This window comes from Alosa sapidissima, chromosome 22 (assembly GCF_018492685.1).
Source record: "Alosa sapidissima isolate fAloSap1 chromosome 22, fAloSap1.pri, whole genome shotgun sequence".
In the NCBI taxonomy this organism is placed as follows: domain Eukaryota; kingdom Metazoa; phylum Chordata; class Actinopteri; order Clupeiformes; family Clupeidae; genus Alosa; species Alosa sapidissima.
In genome coordinates this window covers 614,919-639,328 of record NC_055978.1, presented here as the reverse complement: position 1 = coordinate 639,328, position 24,410 = coordinate 614,919, and the positions used below count along the sequence as shown (strand labels likewise).

The window sequence follows — 24,410 nt, the reverse complement described above, 5'->3', positions numbered from 1 at the left end:
TGTACATTTTTGTAAGATTATTCTGTTATTGTGTTATGTTCACCATCACTTGGACATGCTACGTAAGAAGAAATACTGTTTTAAGGTTTGATCTGATTGCTTTATTCTTGCTTATGATTTTAAGCGACAGTATGCACTCTACAATTCATGATGTATGAAATACATTTAGTGGTGAAGGTAGATTTCAAGGATGTGGCACCCTTTTAATAATGGTACTGTGGAGTGCACAGTGGAAACAGTTGCAGTTGTATAATTGCAAGTGGCAGTTTGAGGTGTCATATTACCATGTTGCATGATTTCTGTAGACTGGCTTTTAACTGTCCTTCAGTAATGACAAATGAGACTTCTACCATTCCTTCATTTTGCACTGAAACTGGCATCACAAAGTTCAAAGTATACTGTATGTAGTTCAACATCATTCCTTGTATTGTTATTATTCTTGTCATTACTACCCTTTGTTGTTTGTTTGTTTTTTCCTTCTTTTTATTACTACTACTAATAATAATAATACATATTATTTGTATTACAAAAAACCAAACAAGCAATTTCAGGGCTTTCTACAGTATTCTATAGCAGTCTGTCCGAACATTTTTGGCTGATCTATTTTGCTTTGACAATCAGTTTGTTGATAGAGAACTTATGCTATTTTATATTAGTGAGAGCCCTATCTTACGCCTGGCGCATCGTGGCATTAGGCACAACTAGGGTTGCCAACCGTTCTGTAAAATACGGAATCGTCCCGTATTTGAAAGGAAAAAGATGTGTTGCGTATTGAACTGATACGGAACGCATTTTGTTGAAGCCTTGCTGCCATCATCACTATCCCAGCGAAATGCACTTTTCATTTGAGCCACTGTAAATCACGTAGGCCTATATTACGCTGATAGTAGCGTGAGATGATGTCTTGCTCAGAGTTTTACAGTGCATCTGTGCAAGATAACCAACTAGGCTAGCTTACTTGCTGCTGAGACAGAAAAAAGTCAGAGATAATATAAGGCTTCACCAAATTCAACTGTTTTTGATAGGCTAGATATTTTTTATGCGATGTCTGCCAGTTCAGTTTTATACATTTCAGAGGTTGGTCTGAGTAGAATATAGGCTACAAACAGTTGTTTCTTTATTAAGTGTTTTTGCATCGAAGAAAATGAGTAGGCTAGTTATGCTACATTAGTTCAATACGGAGCCCTGGAGGCGTCATTGCAAGAATTTTTTTTGTGTGTGTATCATGAGAATGTGCACTCATTTGACCAAACTGTGTACTCGTTTTACTCAATTATGATCTCATTTTACTAGATTGTGCATAAAATATAGTATATTATGCGCTCATTTTAGTAAATAGTGCACTCATTTTAGTGCATTCATTTGACACAATTTAGTAAATGGGCCCACAATTTTGTAAAATGATGCACTATTTACAAGCACACATTTTTTGATATACATCTTGCAATACACACACACAGACACACATAGCCTATATCAATACCCCCCCCCCCCCCCCAACTGAAGTCAGTAAGCCGGTATACTACAGCCCCCTATCTTACACCTGGCGCATCGTGGCATTAGGCACAACTAGGGTTGCCAACCGTTCTGTAAAATACGGAATCGTCCCGTATTTGAAAGGAAAAAGATGTGTTGCGTATTGAACTGATACGGAACGCATTTTGTTGAAGCCTTGCTGCCATCATCACTATCCCAGCGAAATGCACTTTTCATTTGAGCCACTGTAAATCACGTAGGCCTATATTACGCTGATAGTAGCGTGAGATGATGTCTTGCTCAGAGTTTTACAGTGCATCTGTGCAAGATAACCAACTAGGCTAGCTTACTTGCTGCTGAGACAGAAAAAAGTCAGAGATAATATAAGGCTTCACCAAATTCAACTGTTTGTGATAGGCTAGATATTTTTTATGCGATGTCTGCCAGTTCAGTTTTATACATTTCAGAGGTTGGTCTGAGTAGAATATAGGCTACAAACAGTTGTTTCTTTATTAAGTGTTTTTGCATCGAAGAAAATGAGTAGGCTAGTTATGCTACATTAGTTCAATACGGAGCCCTGGAGGCGTCATTGCAAGAATTTTTTTTGTGTGTGTATCATGAGAATGTGCACTCATTTGACCAAACTGTGTACTCGTTTTACTCAATTATGATCTCATTTTACTAGATTGTGCATAAAATATAGTATATTATGCGCTCATTTTAGTAAATAGTGCACTCATTTTAGTGCATTCATTTGACACAATTTAGTAAATGGGCCCACAATTTTGTAAAATGATGCACTATTTACAAGCACACATTTTTTGATATACATCTTGCAATACACACACACAGACACACATAGCCTATATCAATACCCCCCCCCCCAACTGAAGTCAGTAAGCCGGTATACTACAGCCCCCCCCCCCCCCCCGCCCCCGTTCCTTCATATCAGAAAGTTGGCAACCCTAGGCACAACACTGGCACAATGAACGTTATTCCACCAAGTGCCTGAGTTGTCAAATTAACTTACATTTCAGTTATAAAAAAGTTATTAAATTACCTTACGTTAAAGAGGATTTCCGGCAATTTCTCACATAGATTTCTGTATCTTGAGGTCACAGGTACTGTCTCTCCCCAAAAAAATGAAAACAATCGGTTTTACCTAGCTCGAGTTGCTGCAGCCAACAGCTAAATCGCTAAATATAGTATATAAGTATATATACTCTTTTGATCACGGCTGAAGTGCCCTTGAGCAAGGCACCTAACCCCTAATTTGTGGAACAAAAAGCAGTGAAATGGGGATTGCGACTGCAACTCCCAGCTGTGCAAGGCCTTTTGAGATCGAAGCCGCTTTCCAGAAAAATATTATGGCCAGGGTGATGACAGTCCTTTAAAATCATTTTTGCCCTTGACAGGCAGTGGCTAGTGTAGATGTCCTGAAGTCCAGAAAATGCAGTGTTGGTGATTTTCTCTGCACACCTAATAACTCTATGCAAGGCCTTCGTATCCTGAGAGTTGCTATTTCCGTACCAGGTTGTGAAGATTGTACAAATGCTGTCTTGCTTTTTTCACTTGGTTGGAGATGTGTGATGTCCATGAAAGGTCCTCATAGATGACTACTCCAAGATATTTAAAGATAGATATATAGATAGATAGATAGATATTTTATTGATCCCCAAGGGGAAATTCAAGGTCTCAGTAGCATACAGACATCACACACAACATGAACTTACAGCAGAAAAAGTAATATACATATAAGAAAAACTCCACTGTACAATAGAAACAGTAGAAGATAAACATGATACTAAATACTAAATATACTATAAAAACTATATCAAATATCAACATAGTGTGCTTAAGGATGCTTAAGGATGATCAAGCATGACAGGGCAGGGACTGAGCCTGTAATTCAGTGCAGCTGAGGATGATCGCTTCCTTGTTGTCCCTGCCAAGGGTGCCATGGTCGTGGACCCCTCAACAGACACAAGCAAGATGCAATATACAGTTGAAAGGGTGGGGATAGTAATTTGGACATATAAGAGAATACTGTATAATGTAGACAAGATAATATAACAAAACTATGTCAGTGCAAGAATAGGTTGAGCCATTGTCAAGTATTGAGAATAAGGCAATTAAGCATCAAGTACGGCCACAGTCCAGGAGGGAGGGAGGGGTTGTGCAAATGTGCTAATATAGCATGTAAACAGACTATGCAGAGAAGTCTATCTCTCCTCTACCCTTAAGTGAAGCGTTGAACAGTTCAATGGCCCTGGGGACAAATTACTTCCTCAGTCTATCAGTTGTGCATGACAGTGAGCAAAGTCTCCAGCTGATCAGGCTCTTCTGCTTTACAATAGTGCTATGGAGTGGATGACATTCATTGTCCAAGATGCTGATCAGTTTGTTCAGGGTCCTTTTGTCTGATATTGAAGTGATGCACTCCAGTTCGGCTCCCACGACAGAGCCAGCCAGCCAGCAGGGCTAGAGACAGATTGAAGATTGCTGTTAACACTGGTGCAAGCTGGTCAGCACATGATTTTAACAACCGCCCAGGAATGCCATCTGGGCCAGCAGCCATTCTGCTGTTCACTCCTCTAAGCGCTCTTCTCACGTCATGCTCAGAGACGGAGATTGACTGGTCTTCGGACAGATTGCACGTAGCACCGTTGTTAAAACTGGCTGCAGGGATAACAGCCTAGTTAAGTTCAAGTAATTTACCAGTGTAGGGTCCACATCTGCCGAGTTGTCCGATCGTCCTCTGTAGTCAGTCATCAACTTCAGACACTCCTGCAGTCGCGATTTCCTAAGTGCGTCTCCACCTTCTCTCTGTACTGCTTCTTCGCCGCTTTCACTGCTTTACGCAGTTGGTAGGAGGCCACGTTGTAGGATGTCATGTCACCAGATAACAGGCCATTGTTGTATGCAGATGTTTGTGCGTTCAAACCCTCCCGGATAGATCTATCAACCCAAAGTTTCTGATTTGGGTACACTTTCACAGTTACCTTGGGGATAATTTCATCAGTCAGCTGCGAAATGAAACTTGTCACCACATCGGTGAACTCATCGATGTTGTCAGAGCTCATCCTGAACATGTCCCAGTCAACATCAGTCAATGCGTCTTGCAGCATGACCTCTGATTGGTCAGTCCACCGTCTCACTTCTCTCACAGCCAGAGCTTCCTGCTTTAGACGTTTATACTTCGGGAGAAGAAGGATGGCAGCGTGGTGATGGATATATTTCTTGGATTACACCAGCTGTAGTTAGTCATTAAGCTCACACCTCCTCCTTTGAACTTTCCTGACTCTTCTGTCCTGTCCGCCCAAAAAACGGAGAATGTGTCATCTGGTAGAATCGCATGGTCCGGGACCTCTGAAGTTAACCAAATCTCCGTGAAACACATTATGTTGCAGTCTCTTACATCCCTCTGGAAGCGAACTCGGGCCCTGAGGGGTTGAATTTCCCCTTGGGGATCAATAAAGTATCTATCTATCTATCTAGCTTGTTGTCCAAGGACATTTGCTAGGAGCACACTAGGCAAGGGTGGTTGGTGTGCTCTAGTCCTTAGTCTGTTTCGGACACCGAAAGAAGAGAAGGTAAGTATTAGTTATTAGTTCTTGTCAGTGTTGGGGAAGTTACTTTTAAAAAGTAGTGTTTGCTTGTTACTCGTTACTTCTCAAAAAGTAACCCGCTACTTTACGTAGTTACCCTCTATGGAAAGTAACTTTTTACGTTACTCGTTACTTTTACGTTACTTTTATGTTGCTCGACTTTGGGCAAAACCCAATATCTGTTCCTAAATGTGTAGGCCTACATAAAGTTCTACTATGGAGGACATAACGGGTATTTCTTTTGTGCTCTTTTTATAAAAAAATGCCACAAACAGAGCACTTGACAAGAAAACATTGGGCTTATAGGCTTTAACACCACCACTAAAGCCCTATAAAACAATATCAAATGACATAGCTTCGATACATCTTGGGCACAAAACACAATATATGAGGGCTTCTTTTATAGCCTTATACTCTTTCATTAAACAGGCGCTCCTCCGAAATTTGGTGCAAAGCTAGTGCAAATCGTATCAATAGGCTGGCAGTTGAGTTAACGGCAGGGGACAAAATCAGGACACAGTGTAGGCTACAACTAACACTCACATTCCTCCCCTTAGTTTCAACAAGTTCGAAGTAATGTGAATACCACCATCACTCAGAAGTTAGCGTTGGCTGCGTCTCGCTTGCTATGATTGCTCTTCATTGCCACCAGCCTCTGTCACGTACCGTGTGGAGCCATCTATGGGAGCTATGATTGCACTTCATGCTACCAGCCTCTGTCACGTAGGCTGCCGTGTGGAGCTTGTGCCTATTGCGTAAGCGCGCAGCTGAGAAAGCAGCGTCGCTGTCAAATCTGTCCCTAGGAAAAGTAACGTTGTGCCGATATGAAAAAGGAACTACGTTACGTTACCAAATGTTCAGTAGTAGCACGTTACACTACTTTTTACTCGAAAAAGTAGTCACGTTACTGTAACTCGTTACTTTGTAACGCATTACATACAACACTGGTTATTATGTGAACATGAAAAAAACTGAGGCCCCATCAGAGCTGAAGTGCACCAGAAAGAGATCTGAGTCCTCGTTCAAATGAACTCACAATGTGAATACAATAAGAACTGAGTCCCTTTTGTTTTGGTCCTCTTTCTGGTCCTCTTGGTCCTCTTTCTGGTCCTGAGTTTGGTTCTTTTTAAAGGTACTATATGTGAAAATGCCCTAAATCGCTAATTTTATGACATTTTATCTATTTTATTGATTGTATGAGTATGTCTATCAAAAATAGTCTCCATCTAAACAAATCTCATGTTCATATAATATATTTTCTATATTTAAGTGTCCAAGCAGCAAAGCTTGTAGCCCTCAATGTGTTTCTACCTTTAACGTTACTTATTATTCATCACCTACTAGGAGCTAGGCAGGGAGGCTGAATAGGCATTCATTGCTTTTCTCTCTTTTCTTCTCATTCTACTTATGTCTTATTATGTTGGGTTGTTACCCAAAATATCAATTTTCAAATTTAATTTTTAGCTCTCCTGATTGTAATAAAGAAAGCAAAGAAGTATCTTCAGAAGTCACAAAGTCCTTCTCAGAAGCAGTACTTTGGGAGGCAGTCTGATTATGCACACCCGGCTCCACATGATGGGGTGAAGCACAAAACTACAGCAGCAGCGTCCCAAATGTACAATTAATACAGTCATAACTAACCCAGTCAAAGGGTCTGTTCCAAATGGAAGGTTTGCTGCCTTGATAGAGAGATGTCTCAACCTTGGGAAATGACTAACTTAAAGAGACTTACACTTACACTGCCGCTGGTGTCTATCGAAACGGGGGGGTTCAGGGATCACGCTAAGTGGTTTTCGGATCCATGCAGTATAACCAATGTTATTGTCATTTTTTTAATCGCGCCCGGAATGTGTCAAAGACGTTCAGAAAATATAGTAGCTGGGAAAAAAAATAAAAAACATTGTTTTATCATTATTTTTTGACCATCAAACCAACCAGGAAGTAAACTGAAATGAACAAGGGTGTTTGTATGGAAGTCATTTCCTGTCCAGGAATGGGTAGATTAACTAGATCAGCAACAGCGCTATCTATCTACCCATAGACCGTAATCTACCCATTTACTTGCATTATAGAAAGTAGTGTCAACATGACTTTGAGGAAGAATATCTCTCTGACTAAGGGCCCGTCCACACGGAGACACTTTTTAGGTTAAACGCAGAGGTTTTGCTTCGTCTTGGCCGAGCGTCCAAACGAATCCTGTAAACGCACTGCCCGAAACCGCACTTTTCTGAAACCTGGTCCCAGAGTGGAGAAATCTGAAACCGTAGCCCGTTTGAATTCGTTTAGACAGCGAAACCGCACATCCTGCTTGTGTATCGATGATGTCATCGCCACACCTCAGCTGCCCTGGACTTGCACTTATAGTATTGCCTAACAATACTAGTTTTCATACGTGACATTACCTACGATTACACTCCGTAAGATAAATATCACAACTGGTGCTGCGCAGCGCCGATAGCTTATGACTTGGTGGACTGAACACTGTTTTTTCACGGTGTTTTTTAATGCATTCTAGCTACTGTCAGTGACGCGAGAGAACTTAAGTTATTAGGAAAGTGCGGTGTAAGTTTAGGCTACATTAATTTGTGCATAGTGCCAGTGTCATTCATTTATTTTACATGTCTTACAACATATATACATGCATTCAGTCGAGTGAAATCAGATATAAGCATACAAAGACGCTTAGAACTCACGTTAAGCCGATGGTAGCACACTGAATGCAAATGCGCGATTTATGCAGGCAAACGTATTGACTGTTACTAACGAAGGTTTTATAGCAATATTATAAATGTGGCGACAGAATAGCCTAGAACTTGGGTAAGCCTTGCGTTTAGTAGCCTAATTGCGGTGATAGCCAAAACTAATGTGAATCACGGACTATCCTACAACCAAAGAAAGTAAAGGTGATTAGTAGGCCTGTTAGCCAAATAAAGGACGGGACTGCACCCTTCACAAACCGTAAAATAAAGTTTATTAGTTTTACAGTTGACTACAGTTGACAGTTCACCATCAGTCCACACAAACAATTCTGGTTTCCTTGCACTAGCCATTTCGCCGTAGCCTATTCTGTCTGTTTTTAAAGCGCAAACTTTGGTCAATTTCTGTAAAGAAACAGTGCCACCTATAGGCCTGGGGTATGAAGTAACGTGTTGAGTCGTGTTGAGATGGATCCGTTTGGACGCAAATATTGTTGATGCGGTTTCAGGGAAGACGGAGGAAAAAAAGATCGGTTTCGTATGTGTGGACTAGCCCTATGATAGTTGTAGTAAAACGTTCAATTCATTCATTCAATTCAACGTTCTCTCCATCATTACCAATTTGCCAATGATGGTGAATAACTACTCATTGTGAGATGTATTTCGTAATATCTCGTATTTCGTAATGTTTTGCATGGATGTGTGCCGGTGCACGTTTGTGTATGAGAGAAGCAGAGGCGTCGCCAGCCGATTTTGCCGGGGCTTCAGCCCCGAATGTTTTGAGTGTAGCCCTGAATGTATTTTGCAAAGTTGACTAACAAATATGAAACTATTATTTGGATCGTGCATTGAAACTGTGAGAAGAGATGGACCTATTTATCACACAGCACAGGTGTCCTCTCACTCTCCTTCATGAAGCAGATCTAACTTGAACGTTACCTAAGGCTACCATAAAACATAATTTGGAACGTAGGCTACTTAGAGTGCGCATGCATGAGAGAGAGAGACAATCAGTCAGTTCCAGGGTTGGGCATGTCATTGTTTGCATTTTCTATTTAGTATAAGAAAGTTATAATGAAATCATAAATGCAACAAGGACAAGGAGGTGGTGGAGTTATGCTGTCGTCATTTAGGCTACAAGTTCAGTTCTGCCCTGCACTCACTCGCCTACAGTTTGGAGCTGGCCAAAAAGTGCTGGCCTATCTAGGCACCTTGCCTTTGTAGAATCGAGTTAGAGAGTCTTCAATGATTCATTCTCCTTAAGCTAAGCATAACATGAATCATATGATCTTGCATCTTGCTATTTAAAACGCCACTGTGTTAGGTGGCTATAGGCTATATTGTTCATTTTTTATAGCAAACAGAAATGTCAAAATAGCAACATGTCATTACATCCTTTAATTGTCAAATTAGTGTCCATAATATGCAATCAAGGTGGCACAAATGAGGCTAGAGTCGTTGGATTCATATATGAAAAGAAAGCAGGCAGGCAAAATGGGAATTATGAGAACCGTTTAGACTCTGACCGTTCTAACTCACCATGGACTTCTGACCAGGTTTCTCTTGGTCAGTGGCGTAATGCGTAGACAACGCGCCAGATCCCTCATTAATTGCCACACCCCTTGGCGCGTAAAAAAAGAGCCAAAATAAGAATAAACTTTGCAACTTTTGTCTTTGGTTAGTCACTTGTTACCCAATCCTCTTGTTATCCAATTAACCTGTACCTTTTTGCCTGTGGCCACGTGTCTCATTTCCTCATTGTGTTAGTGTATTTAAACTCTGCTCTTTGTCTGTGTCTTTGCTAGAGATTAGAGAGATTAATCCTCTTCATGCAATTTTGCTAATAAGGCCAACACCAGTTCTCGCCTCTTCTGCTATCTTCTGCAGCCTTCCCCAGCTTAGCTTTTCATTTTTAATTTCCCTGTCAACAGTCCGGCGCCAGGTCTGTTTTGGCCATCCTCGTCAGTGTCTTTGATGAATCTCTTTGAATCCCTGTGTTTCTCAAGTCATAATTGGATTATACTGCCTTGCTGAATTTTGCCTCTGTTTTAACCTGGACTGTTTAATCTCTGGATTTTGCTGTTGGATTTGTTTGCTCTTTTCTCACGAATGGGCATCTGTACTGTTGACTCGGGCTTGCTGTTTGACTGATTCTCTGGATTTTGACTTGGAATGACATTTTGGGAAAGAACTTCTCTTGAGCATGTTGCAAGTTTTTCATCTGATCTTCTGAGGTTTGGACTTGTTTTTCTATTACCTGGAATAAATTCAGTTGAACTTTTGTTGCTATGCCTTTGAGGATCAGTCTTAGTGGCCTAATGGTTAAAGGTGCCATGTGTAAGAATTGAGGTAAAAATATCCAAAAAATGAGCTACACGCATCAAAAGAATAAGAGGAAATAAGGGCATTTATGATGTCATTTAAAAAATGACAAGGTATAGTGGTGACGAGATATCAACCTGAATTAGCATGCTAAATTACTAGCCACAGCCCGACAAGTGTCATAATACCAGTTTGGCCATGGGAGGCAGTATGCGGGTAACATAACCGCCAGCCAAACTGCAATACACGTGTCTCGGTTGTTACTCTAGGGTAGACAAACTCACTTTCTGGAGGTATACTGCCCCATCTTTTATGGAATGTGGAGTATGAATAGATTTTTTGGCAGACATTACACATGGCACCTTTAAATAGTCAATTTGCCACTCCATTAGCCTGGGTTCAAGACTTGAGTGTGACACACAGTGAGTTCAGGAAGGGGGTTGACAGATGAAGGGATAAGATCAGCAGGACAAGACTGTTCAAACACTTTCCCTGATTTTATGAAATGTTTGTTGAATAAGTTAATGTAATGTTTTGCATGGACGTGCGCTGGTGTACGTTCATGAATGATAGAAGGATGGTGCGTGCACCTGCCAATATGACTGTTGACAATGCGCTCTTAAAATAACATATTCACAACTCGCCATAGACTTCTGACCAGGTGTACAATAGCGATTTTTAGACAATGTGCCAGGCCCTTCCCTAGTGTGTTAATTGCCACACCCCTGGGCGCATTGTTTACGGAAAATTACCAAAAATCTTAGTCACTTTTAAACGTGATGCTAGCAGGCGAGATGCTAATGGTCTCATCCAATTCAATGATCTATGCTAGGTTGGAGCTAAAAGTGGTATCGCCAGACTCAGAGAACGGCTGGATGAACTGAAGAAAGGTAAAAATCAATTGTTTGACTCAAGGGGAGGTGGAAAATTAGTGTAATTCCCCAAATGGTGGAATATCCCTTTAAGGCTAGGTAAGGGATTTCTTTAAGGGTGTTGCACAGAATACCTTAAATGGTTTCCTTAGTTAAGGAAAAACGTTTAGGGATTTACTACATTGAAAGGGATTTGCCGGCACGAAAATTCTATAGTTTCCACGGAGATTGTTCAACAGCTGTAACTGCCGCGATGCCGTTAGTTAACCCACCGAACACAGCTTATGATCTTATCATTCATCTTACCTTAATAATATTCGCGGAAATTATCCAGGTAGCAATTAAAGCATGTTATATACATGAACTGAACAATACTAGTTGGCAAGTTAGAGTTGATCCTGACTGTCATCAGTGCACCAAAAACAGACTTTTTTTTGTTAACGTTTTGCCTAACAAACTGAACCGAACATCATAGGCTTACAAGACATCCACATGAATTGTTAATGTTAGCCTATGTTAAGCCTACGTAAACCACACAATAACAATACGGCTGTTAAATGAAGGTAAATTAAGCGAAAAAACTTGCATATTAAGCTAAAAAACCTGCATAGTGTGCCTTTAACAAAGCAGTGTTCATTTTGGCAGCTAGTCTTAGTCTTTAGGTGAAAATGCTTATTAGACTTAGTCACATATTACTCATTTGTATGCTTCTATAGCATGCTAATCGCGGTTGATATGCTAATGCAGTGGTCTCCAACACGGTGCCCACGGGGCGGCTATGAGGCGCCCCCCAGCGCACCTTCTAAAAATAGCCAACAAGTCGCCTGCAGATCATGCTATAAAAACACGCTCCATTGTAAAGTTTTTAATAGATCTTTAAGTCTAGACCAGAACCATTTTAAGAATTTATGTAGCCATACAACTGTAACATTAAATTGATATTGGTGATACCTATTACCTACCAATTTTAGCTGTGTTTATTTTTAGCCTTTGGCTCCGAATCCGTTTCCCATACAATCTTTAAAAAACAACGGAAGCGGAGCGCATACACACTGCTCGCATGCCTTGACAGTAAAGGGGGAAAAAAACTTGCTCGTCGGGTGTAGCCAATAGGAGTATATCTTTACAAAAGTTATGTGGCCATTCCGTGTTCATCAGATACAGTTCTTACATGATTGTTCAAGGACTGAAAAACAATTGCTTTAGCTCATAGGCCTTTTCTCCTCCGTAAGCTACTGGTGTAGCAATAGCGCTGAACATTTTGTGGCATGCATGGGTTTTTTTTGGTGAAAAGCAAAACCTTTTTTTGTCAGATCATGGAGAAATTGGTGTGCAGTAACTATAAAAGGCGTCTTCATAAGGGTGGTGTGGGCGATTAATATTGAAATGTTAAGACCGAATTTTCATCTAAAATCAGAACAACAACCCCTGAATTCATAATAGTGGGTAATGCTAAAAATTGTAACCTAAATTATTAACTGCACAAAAAGATTGCTTTTTTTGTTTAAAAAAAATATATTCCCCATGCAAACTTTGAAATGAACAAACTGAACAAAAATGTTGAGTAGTGTTGCATATTGGTATTAAAGTATTCAGATGAATCAGATGAAAACACAGTTGCTTAATATATGAAGACTTATATACCTACATAATAGTGATAATTTAAAAGTAAATATCACATAGGCCTATTATTTCTGTTATTATATCCTGTTCAACATGTACTTAGTTGTTTAAGCACTTATGTGTTATGGTTTGTATAATAATGTTTTATTTTCATTAGGTTGTTGATAAATTTGACATTATTGTTTATTATTGATATTCTCCTTAATGTAGTCTTACCATGTCATTGTTTTTATATTATTGATTGAATGGACATTATTGTTTTATTATTGCTTTTCCCCTCATTTTCATTGCTTATTTTATTAGGCTATTGATTGAATTGATATTGTTGTGTATTATTACTATTCTCCTTATTATATTTGACCAACATCCTAATCTGTTTCCTGTTCAATTTTAAATATTATGTTGTTTTGTATTTATGTGTCGCTTTGGACAAAGGTGTCTGCCAAATCCATAACCATAACCATTTAGGAGGATTACCCTCACAAAAAAGGGGTGGGGGTCTGTTTGTTTCAAATGAGTAGCCCTCCATATGATTTCGGGTTCTTCAGGTAGCCCTCATTCCCAAAAAGGTTGGAGACCCCTGTGCTAATGTATCTAAAGCATATTTAACCATTACATTTCAACGCCATACAGCAGTAGTACTATCTCCAGGTCTCAACAAGTAAATCCAAGCAATAGAATATGTTGGTTGCTAGGTTGACATTATATTGATGGTTGCTAGGGTCTATATGGTGGTTGCTATGCCAAAGCTTTGCGCTATGAAATCTCTATTTTAATTGTGCGTTTCCAAGGGCATGGAACTCTGCTTCATCCAAAGACTCCAATGGTACCTCATTTTTGACATACGGGTCAAAAGTTACATGCACACACCTTCACAGCCCAGCCCAGCTCAGCCCAGCTTCATTCTTATTCAGCTGCCAGATGGCTTAGAACTCTGCCAGGTGTTCGCAATTAAGGGTACGTTTGTAAATTCAATCTGACACACTCTGGACGCTCCGAGAGTGTGAAGCTCTGATTAAATACATGATAATTCTGGATTTACGAACGGTTAACTGTGCTCGGAGCGCTCGGAGTGGAAATTTACAAACGTACCCTAAGGCGAGGATCACATCAGCCAGCAGCAAGTGGCAAATGTAACGCAACGCTCAGACCATAATAAGTTTTATCTCATTCCAAAGCAACACAAACGGTTTGTCAATTGAATACGCTCGCGTTGCGCTTTGAAAGTTGAACCAAGCTTGTTCAACGGTAGCGTTATGCCAGCGTTGCCACCGTTCCACTGCCAAACCATAGAGAACAATAGGAAATCTGCCGCTTGCCACTGGCTAATGTGACTCTGGGAGCTAGAGCGGTGATGTCATAATGGGCCAAGATTCCGCCATTAATTTCAATGGGGGAAAAAAGCAATGAAAAACATGAATTAAGAAAGAACGACAAGGGGCAGTTAGCCCATTTATTACAAGTAACATACACCAGTTCGGGCCCGAATTTTTAGAGTTGGAACTGTGTTGATACATCAAACACTCAGGAGCAGTGTTTTTGGAGTGTTCTAGTTCCATCCACTCCAAAAATGGGTGGATGGAACTAGAAATGAACGGTGGTGGTTGCTAGGGTGACATTATAGTGGTGGTTTCTAGGTTGTTGCTAGGGTAATGTTGCTAGGGTAATTAAGATGGTTGCTAGGGTGTTGCTAGGGTACACATGGTGGTTGCCATGTGCTAAATAACGCTGTTGCTATGGTGGTTGCTAGGGTAATCATGTTTGTTGCTATGGTGGTTGCTAGGTTGACATTATAGTGGTGGTTGTTAGGTTGTTGCTAGAAATTACACTTAATAACCAGGGTTGTACAAAATTCCAGAATTGAATTGTGGTCTCCTAAATTCCAATTCAATTCTTGAATTTCACTTGCATTTCAATTGAGGTAACAGGAAGCAGAATTGCAATTCGAATTTTGCATAACCCTGTTAATAACAGAAGAGTTATGTCACAAATGTTTCTGACTTGTTTATAAGGTTTATGACAAGTTCATGACAGTGTCATGTCACTCTTATGTAGATACTTTCAAGTAAAATTGTCTTTTCACTATACATTGGGCAGAAATCAACGTCAGAATTGAACTATAAGTGCATGGCATGCTATTACATGAAACAGCTTGATCTAGAGTAGTAGTAGTACTATATGTTACCCTGTAGAAAACATTTTCAGATCCATTTTAATGTTATTTAAAGGAATACCTGGGGGCCATGAATCTGATATTTTCTATAACATGTCAATGCCTCAGTGTGGTTGTGATGTTGTCAGAGAGCAGCCTGACTCCATATTGGTTTGGATGGAGACCATTATGCTATAGCAGGCTGGGCCTTTCCCAGAACAAGTCAAAGAGTGTAGTTCTCTAAACACATGCCATTATTCAAAACTTATGTTGAGGGCCCACAAACATAATGAACTCATGAGCAACTAACCTAAAATTCAAGTAATCATGATGATCATGCTTAAGAAATCATAACTTCATAATCATAATTTATCATAATAAAACTTGTAATAATGCACCCACTGTACCTGATGCTTTAGTTGATGTGTTGTTCATGCATGAGGTCATGAATGAGAGACTATGAACTCATGTCAATTCCTGATGATTCATAAGATATAAGTTTTAGTTTACCTTTATTGTCATTGTACACAGGATACAACGAAATTTGAGATGAAACAAAGTAATGCATAAATCATGAATTAATGAATGCATGAATTCATGATAATTCATGTACCCTTACCGTAAAGTATTACCATAAAGACTTACTTACTTTCTTACTTACTAACTATTATATATCTTGTATTCTGTTGTGTTATGTTCTATACAGGACTTGCAAGGGGAAGTGGATGAGCACACAGAACAGTTCCACACACTGGATGAGAATGGCCAGCGTATACTGGGCTCTCTACATCACTCTGATGATGCTGCACTGCTGCAGAGACGTTTAGAGAACATACATCAACACTGGAATGAACTGAGGAACAAGACTCTAAGCATGAGGTCAGCAGAAAGGCATAGGATGGACTGAACATTTAGGCGATTTATCTCCAATACATTCCCTGATAGCTGCTTTTGACATTGCTTACATATACAATGTTTGGTAACGCTTTAGAATAACATGTGCTTATTATACGGCTCTTCACAATGCTAGTAGAACGCTCCATTGACTTGAATGGGATTTCCCAACGTTCTACGGTAAAATAAATTCATGTAATTACCGCTGCAAACATATAATTACCGCTGTCAATGGCAACGGGTTTTGTGCTGCTGATCATATCACTCCGCAAGTATTCCGGTCACTTCTTGCATTGGAACTTCATTCAAAAGTGAAAGCAGACGGTTGATCAGCTGTGTTCTAAAGAATGTTTGATTCAAGTTTGATTCAAGTTTGATCAAGTTTGAGAGTGTTGCAAACTATTTGGTTCTCAGCAAAAGCCACGACGAAACAGTAACAAATAAGTGTAAAGAGAGTAACATAACGTGGAGTTTATTTTTTCGTTTTGGCAAGTAGCCATATAATAAGCGGGATAATGTATAGAACGCCAGTCATTATGGGAAAATAAGTCCCTTCAGGGCGAAACAAGACCCCTCCGCTGGCGCGTCGGGGTCCGGTTCACCCTGTCAGGACTTATTTTCCCAATAGTGACTGGCGTTCTATACATTATCCCTTACTTATTAGGTATTAACAGCACATAATAAGCAGTTAACAATTCATTACTAACAGTTAGTTAACTGTTGTTATCCTTTAATAACATTAACTGACTATTAACATGCAGCCTTTTAAGTTACTTACAAGCATATTTGTTAACAGTTAACATTCAGCTTATAAGTGTTAACAAGCAGCTTGTTAATGCTTGTTAAAAGACAAAGAGGTGGATAACTAATACGCTTATAAGACCTTTCTTACCTATTTGTAGCAAATGTTGCAGCAGGGAGACCGGGGTTTGATTCCTGCTCGCTGCAGCAATTTTGAAGGTGCAGTTCTCACAGCTAAACCAAGCTAGATAGATAGATACAGTAGATATATAGAGATACACTGCAAAAAATGAATTCTAACCAAGTGTTATTGATCTTATATTAAGATTAAAAAATCTATTTGGTATTGTTTTTAGTATGAAAAGACTTACCTAGCGCCCTCTCAAAAGATAATTTTGACTTAATTTAAGAAGACTTTAACTTATTTTAAGGAGTCTTATCAAGACAAACTTGCTCAACGCACTGGCAGACAAATTTGCTTGTTTTTAGGACAAATTTGCTTAACGCACTGGCAGACAAATTTGCTTGTTTTCAAGATGAGATGTCTTAAAATAAGTCAAATTTCTTTTAAATTAAGTCAAATGATTTCACAAAAAAGCGCTAGGTAAGTCTCTTTATACTGAAAACAATACCAACTAGTTTTTTTTATCTTGATATAAGATTAATAACACTTGGTTAGATTTTGTTAGATAAGCAGTTTTTGCAGTGTAGAAGGTTGGGCTTGTGGAACTATAGGCTACAGGGTCCTCGCTTTAGATTGGGGGGCTGCAAAATTTACTACAAATAGGTAAGAAAGGTCTTATAAGCGTATTAGTTAAGTAAGTATAAGTATATATACTTTTTTGATCCCGTGAGGGAAATTTGGTCTCTGCATTTAACCCAATCAGTGAATTAGTGAAACACAAACAGCACACAGTGAACACACAGTGAGGTGAAGCACACACTAATCCCGGCGCAGTGAGCTGCCTGCTACAATGGCGGCCCTCGGGGAGCAGTGAGGGGTTAGGTGCCTTGCTCAAGGGCATCCACCTCTTTGTCTTACAGTGGGTACTAGTTAAAAATGGACACTTCATTCTACCTCCACTCAACACCTTCTCCTCTCTGGAGGTTAATGAGGCCACAGACTCGCTCTGCTCCACACTGAGCTCGTGTCTAGACGAGCTGTGCCCTCTTACCACAAGGCCAGCTCGATCCAAACACTCTCATCCATGGCTAAATGATACCCTCCGATCGCAGCGCACCAAATGGCACAAATCCAAACTAACTGATGACTAACTAAAAACTACCAGACACTCCTAACCTCCTTCTCAGCCAGCATCACTGTTGCTAAGACGGCTTTCTACAATTACAAAATCAACAGCACTACAGACACTCGAAAACTTTTCTCAACCTTCAAATCGCTACTCAACCCTCAGCTGCCTCCTCCTCCATCCAGCCTTACTGCGGATACCCTTGCCTCATTTTTACGAACAAAGTGGCGGCAATCAGCAGTCAATTCTCTACATGCCCACACAACGCATCAGACTCAGATACCGCACTCCTACAACCTCTAGGGGCTGCTGTAACATCTTTTTCAGCATTCGCGCCTCTCTCCGAGAGTGAAGTATCTAGACTCCTGACATGTAAGACTTGTTTATAAGACGTTTGGTGATTAATTGATAGTGGGGACACGTTAAACTTTCTTTATAATGAGCGCATAAAACGACTTGTTGACGTTTTGGGACATTAAGCTACGATATGCTTTTTCATGTTAAGGATTTTATGTCCTTAATTTATTTATATATTTAGGCTACTTGCGCAAACCCTGGATATTTTTATTGCCACACAACAATGTTGGTGGTAGGCTATTTGTTGTTACATTAGCTTCAGAAAGCACCGCTTCCGAAAGCTGCAGTGCTTGTGAAAGAAGGGGGTGGGGGAGGGGAGCTTGCAGCCAAGTGTACCTTAGCTTCAGAAAGCTGCACTGCTTGTGAAAGAAGGGGGTGGGGGAGGGGAGCTTGCAGCCAAGTGTCGGAAAAATGCATGCGAGCACAAACCGAGAGAACAGTGAAGGAGTGGCCGATCCTGGAGCTCCGTACTCCTCTGTGTCATAGGCTATTTGCTACGATATTTAGGCTACCTCTGTTACAACAAGTCTGCCCATTCAACTTTTAACTTAGGCTATAGCCTACAACAGTCTAATTCCATGTGTCAATTCAAAGACCTGTTATTTCCATATTTGGATTAGACTAGCCAGTCTGGCAGGGCACACCCAATGGAAATAAATTAACGCAACGTAAAACTCGTTTTCCACCCGCGCAAAGTTTAATTTGGTATTTTGCACGTTTATTTTTTAATCATTGCACCCAGGGGTGTTGCAATTAACAACCTAGGGAGGGGCCTGGCGCATTGTCTAAAAATCGCTATTGTACACCTGGTCAGAAGTCTATGGCGAGTTGTTTATATGTTATTTTAAGAGCGCATTGTCAACAGTCATATTGGCAGGTGCACTTTCCCTATTGGCAGGTGCACATTCCCTTTAACGGCGCTTTGCGCCGTTAAAGGGAATGACAGATGTCATTCTCATTGGTTTAAATGATGTTACGCCCCAAACACACCCATATGACTGATTAAAAAACCTAGGAACACCTTGTTGCGCCATGCGCTCCACGTTTGATAACGAAACCCCTCCCAATGTGAACTGGACATCCTACTAAATTTGAATAGACTTTTGACGAGTGACGATGCACTTCGAGGATAAGCGCAGCGCAGCAGCAGTTTGTGACGTTGTTTATTAGTGTAACCTCATGTATGAAAACTAGTATTGCCAGGCAATACTACTTTGAAAAGTAGTATTGCCCTGGCAATACTGGTGACGGCGGCCATGAGACAGTAGAATGCAGAATGTTTGGAGTTGTTTCGTTAAGATAAAATTCTTATTTAAATTTTGGGTTCGGCAAAGGACGTTTTTTGCCTTTTTTATTCTGTAAAATCTGTATTATTCCGTAGCTAATCAATCAGGAACATTAGGTAAGCCCAGCTATCAGATAAATGGAGAGGAGGTTTTAGTGGCGCAGTCTACTTCACTTCTGCACTAACCCCTGTCATCCGATGACAAATATGGCTTATCGGCTCTTGTCTATCGTAGTTAGTAGAAGTAGGCCTAGTAGTTTCTGGGTTTGTTTGATAGTGTTAACCTTTACTATTTTTTTCTTCTGACCTAGTCGGAGAACATAGAGCTTGTTACCGCTCCAGGGCCAAAGTCATCCGTAACTTCGGGGCTAACACTCTGTAGTTAGCAAATGAACGAGGATATTGGTTTTAACTGCAGATTTATTTTTGCATTATTTTGAATATGACATTATTTTGAATATTAGAACTATCTCAGTTCTAACACACATATCCCCTCTCTCTTTCTCTCTCTCCATCCCTGCGCACGGGGCTCTCTTAAAGGAGCTGCACCATTTTACAACAATTGCATCTACATTTTCATATTAGAATGTTTTGTCAAGTGTAAGCTTAAACTACCGTGATCAATTTAAGTTCCCGTGCCCCCCCTGGAAAGTCTCCAAGTGTCTCATGCGCTATCGTTACACTATCAAATCTACCGTAGTAAGTAACCGTGACAAATAGGGTATAAGATATATAAACTCACGCTGTTGTATTATCATATATGTTTGGTAATGGCTCAACTGTCTCTGATTGTTCTACTGACTTGGACTGACTTGGAAACTGCATCATGGAAGCAGTAAGTCAAGTCGCATCAAAAATAGTAGTGGCAGAACTCCCAAGTTCCACCTTTCGATTCATGCAGGAAACCATCCATGCAGGAAATCATCCAAACTTAACTGATACCCACTGTATACACCATTTGTTAAGCTGCTTGTTAACATTTACAAGCTGCATGTTAACTGTTAACAAATATGCTTGTAACTTAAAAGGCTGCTTATTAACACTTATAAGCTGCATGTTAACAGTTAGTTAATGTGGTAACACTTTACTTGACGGGTGAGTTCATAACACATTCATAGCAGCTGTCATAAACTGCACATAAAGCATTCATGACTGTTTCATGAGACATGACTCAACATTCATACCAAACCTTTCATGAATGTGGAAGACAGAACGACGACAACTTGTCAAAATAAAAGTCCATCAATCGCAAAGCAGCATTGCCGTTTTTGTTCCAAACCTCTTACCTGACCATGTCACATCTGAGTCAATGGGCTAGTCCATTGCCAAAAAGACAGAACATGGTCAAGCAAATCATTTTTGTTTCATAAAAATGTATTTGTTTTATGATGTAACCTTTGCAGATAATTTCTCATCTCTTGCTACTGGGAATGTCCAAGCATTCCAGGTTACACAAATACAAGTCAGCTGAATGTAGGCTAGTTTTAGCCTGACGAGCCAGACCCACATTAAAATGTAGGGTCTAGGCACTCACCGTTGGCAGTGCTCAGTCCGAGGGGCGGGATAATCGGTTGTCTTTCAAATTCCCTCTGCACGCAATAGGACAGCGGTATGAGTCTCATGCGTTTTCCCACTGGAGCTAATTGGCTAGTTCAAACTTTTGCCAACTTAAAAAAAGCTTAACTCGTGTCACGCTGTTCGCTAACAGCAACATCCATCTTCTTTGTTTTCAAGTAGTAGGGAATTCAAGCCAAACCGTTGCAACTCTGCCATCAATCATTATGTTAAGCCCGCCTAACGTGTCGATACACGATTTGATTGGCCTGATAGAAGTTTAATTTTTCCAGCACACAAGCCAACGGAGAGTTGCTAGACTAGCCCTGGCAGCACAACTTGTATACACAACTTCACAACTTGTATAGTAAGTGACATTCGATGTAGACTTCCATAAGATATCCATGAAATATTTACAAAAACGGCAATGCTGCTTTGCGATTAATGGACTTTTATTTTGACAAGTTGCCCTTTTGTAAATGATTTGTAAATGTGCCGTTGTTCTGTCTTCCACATTCATGAAAGGTTTGGTATGAATGTTGAGTCATGTCTCATGAAACAGTCATGAATGCTTTATGTGCAGTTTATGACAGCTGCTATGAATGTGTTATGAACTCACCCGTCAAGTAAAGTGTTACCGTTGATGTTATTAAAGGATAACAACAGTTAACTGTTAGTAATGAATTGTTAACTGCTTATTATGCACTGTTAATACCTAATAAGCACATGTTATTCTAAAGCGTTACCCAATATTTTTGTAGGCCGAAGTCCAATTGGTTTAGGAGGCATAAACTGAGATCTTCACTGAAGACATGGGCTTATTTTCACATGTTAATTTCATTGCATGTATTCTTTTTCTTTAGATATTGCTGTTCAAGTTGTAAGTCAGCTCTCACACAAAACAATCTAACACAACCAGTATCCCTTTCAATTGATAGCATTTGGTAAATGTTTAATGTAATATCAGTTGTCATTTAATTAGGTTGACTGGGGTCAAATTTTTTGGAACCGATATTTAGTAAGACAACAGACATACACAATTCTCTGTTCTAAAATAGATAGTAACGGGCCTTGATTATGATTGGCTGAATTGCGTGTGATGCCATTATAAATCCCAACGCAACCCTTTACATCAGTGGCAGACTGTCAGGGCCTAGCAATTTTCAAACTGATCATGGATCATGAATTCTTTAATACTGTATAAGTGTACGGTTTATCATTTGCCTGGCCTCCCAATCGCTTCTTATTTCAATTTACCACAAATGTGAAACCATGCTGGCAATGGATCTAATAGTGTGGAAGACCTAATAGCCAGGCTTATCTAACTATCAAATGCCTCTTCTGACACAGTAATTGTAATCATTTACAAAAGGGATTACTGGTAAATGGTAAATAGACTGCATTTACAGGTGCATCTCGAAAAATGTTCTTCCTTAAAATATTTCAAAAAGTGAAATTTTCATACTACATTCATTACACATAAAGTGAAATATGTCAAACCTTTTTTGTTTAAATCTTGATTAAGGGCCCTATCACACGCCAGGCTCAACGCAAGGCACATTCTTATGTTACACCGAATAAAGTGATGAAGTTTTCATCATGCACTCCACTTTGCACCCAGGGGTGTGGCAATTAACGACATAAGATGTGGTCTGGAGCATGATCCAAAAATCGCTATCTTACACCCTCTAAAAATCATTACGCCACTGGCCAAGAAAAACCTGATCTGTAGCGAAATGCAGATATAAGAGCACAACTGAAGATGCACTGTCACAAGATGTTAGCAGCCCTTAGCAGCAGTCCCAAACACTTCTTCTGCAGTATAAATATCCTTACGATTTTTATTCAGTCATTCGAACATTATTGGGGTAAGTGTTGCTTTTATCAGCTATGTTTTCGATGGTAACCCCATGTCAGTCAATAGAGAAAGTAAATAATTGTAGAATTGTCAGTGACTATGAGACCGGTGAAGTTGGTTTCACTTATGAGTTCATAAGCCTATGAGTTCAAATAATAGGCAAGTGCAGATGCATATAGGCTATGCACTATGTTTTAGTTAAGCAGGGTTTAGTGGAATCCTTGTGTTCAATACACGGTCGCGCATGCAAGCAGATTCCTTCAAATGCTCAAAAGGTCATTGCTGAAAGGGTGTGTGTGTGTGTGTGTGTGTGTGTGTGTGTGTGTGTGTGTGTGTGCATGTGTTTATCTGTGTGTGTGGGTAAGTGTGTGTGTTTGTGTGTGTGTGTATGTAGATCAACCTATTCTGTTCTTGCTATTTGTCTCACGATACAGCCCCTACTGAAACTATAGAAAGCCCTAGACGAAGAGGCAAGATGTTTGTGGTGCGTCGGAAAATGAGACATTTTATTTGATTTTTTTCCCAAAAAGCGGATAATTAGTATTGAATGGTAGCCTATGATGGAACCGCGGACCGAAAGAAAAAGAAACTAAACATTTTCCTGATTAGAAAATATTTCTTAATTTAGTGTTATCAAATAAAGAGAATGTATGTGCGCGTCTGCGCAAGTAAAACTGAACCACTGGAGATGACGTGTGTAGAAGCAACAAACAACGTTATTTAAAACAACAAACGAAGTGGATCCTTGCTGTCCATGAAAACAGCATAGAGACTGGCTAGTCTAATCCAATAATGGAAATAACAGGTCTTTGAATTGACACACGAAATTAGACTGTTGTAGGCCTATAGTAGCAAATATCGTAGCAAATAGCCTGGTGATGACACAGCTTTTAAAACATTTATTTTACTCTCGCTGGAGAATGGGCTGTTGCGCAAACAAATAAATTAGGGTGATCTGCATCTCCATTCACCAAAAGTTATGGTTTTGCTAACCCATTCGCACAATAAATAATTTGTGAAAGGTTCTCTCCATTGTTAACATGCAACATTTCTCCATGTGGGGTGGTGTCAAGCAGAGAAGTAAGAAGCCTATTGCAGGTAGGCAATGTTAAGACAGAAGACAGGCACTGCTTTCTCTACTGGTATTTCTGTCCCTCCGAAAACTGCGTTAAAATGGTGTTTTTAGCAGTCAAAATTCAATTTTCATGAGCTTAACCATTAATGAAAGTAAAACAAACATAAAACAGCCTACTTCCAGTATGAATACATTCGTATTGTTCTCATCAATGATAACAATATCAGGTCTGATAGCATTTGTGTCACAAAACACAGGCATCTCCACATGGCACAAAGGAAACATTTGGGGCTTAACAAAGCACTTAATATTTGACACTGTAGGTGGAAAGATGGATTGTACACGTTTTGATATAATGTCCACAATCCTGTCATGTCTAGATAATACAGTACTTTATAGAAATCGCAGCCATTCAATATATGTGATGTGGATTCTATTTACTGGTCTTGCCCATGCTGAATACATAAAGGTGAGTGAGAGTCAGGGTACCAGATTGACAAATTAAACTTAGTTGGTAATACCTGATGTCTGGCTTTAACTGTAAAAATGTGTATACTCATTAATTGAGGCATTATGGAGGATGGTATGAGAAACAGAGTGATCTGCTGAGGGAATGCATGCTAGCTTTCCCTGTAGTCTGAGTCCAG

The 24,410-nt window shown here is 39.9% G+C and overlaps 1 protein-coding gene across 10 annotated transcripts in view; it reads left to right on the top strand.

Moving 5' to 3' along the window:
* Window positions 1–24,410, top strand: part of dmd (dystrophin) — a 481,347-nt gene that overhangs the window by 315,883 nt on the left and 141,054 nt on the right. For all 10 annotated transcript variants that reach the window (XM_042077917.1, XM_042077916.1, XM_042077914.1 and 7 more), the window contains one exon: window positions 15,456–15,628. In XM_042077917.1, the coding sequence (XP_041933851.1) occupies window positions 15,456–15,628 (173 nt within the window). The remainder of the gene's footprint in view (window positions 1–15,455; window positions 15,629–24,410) is intronic.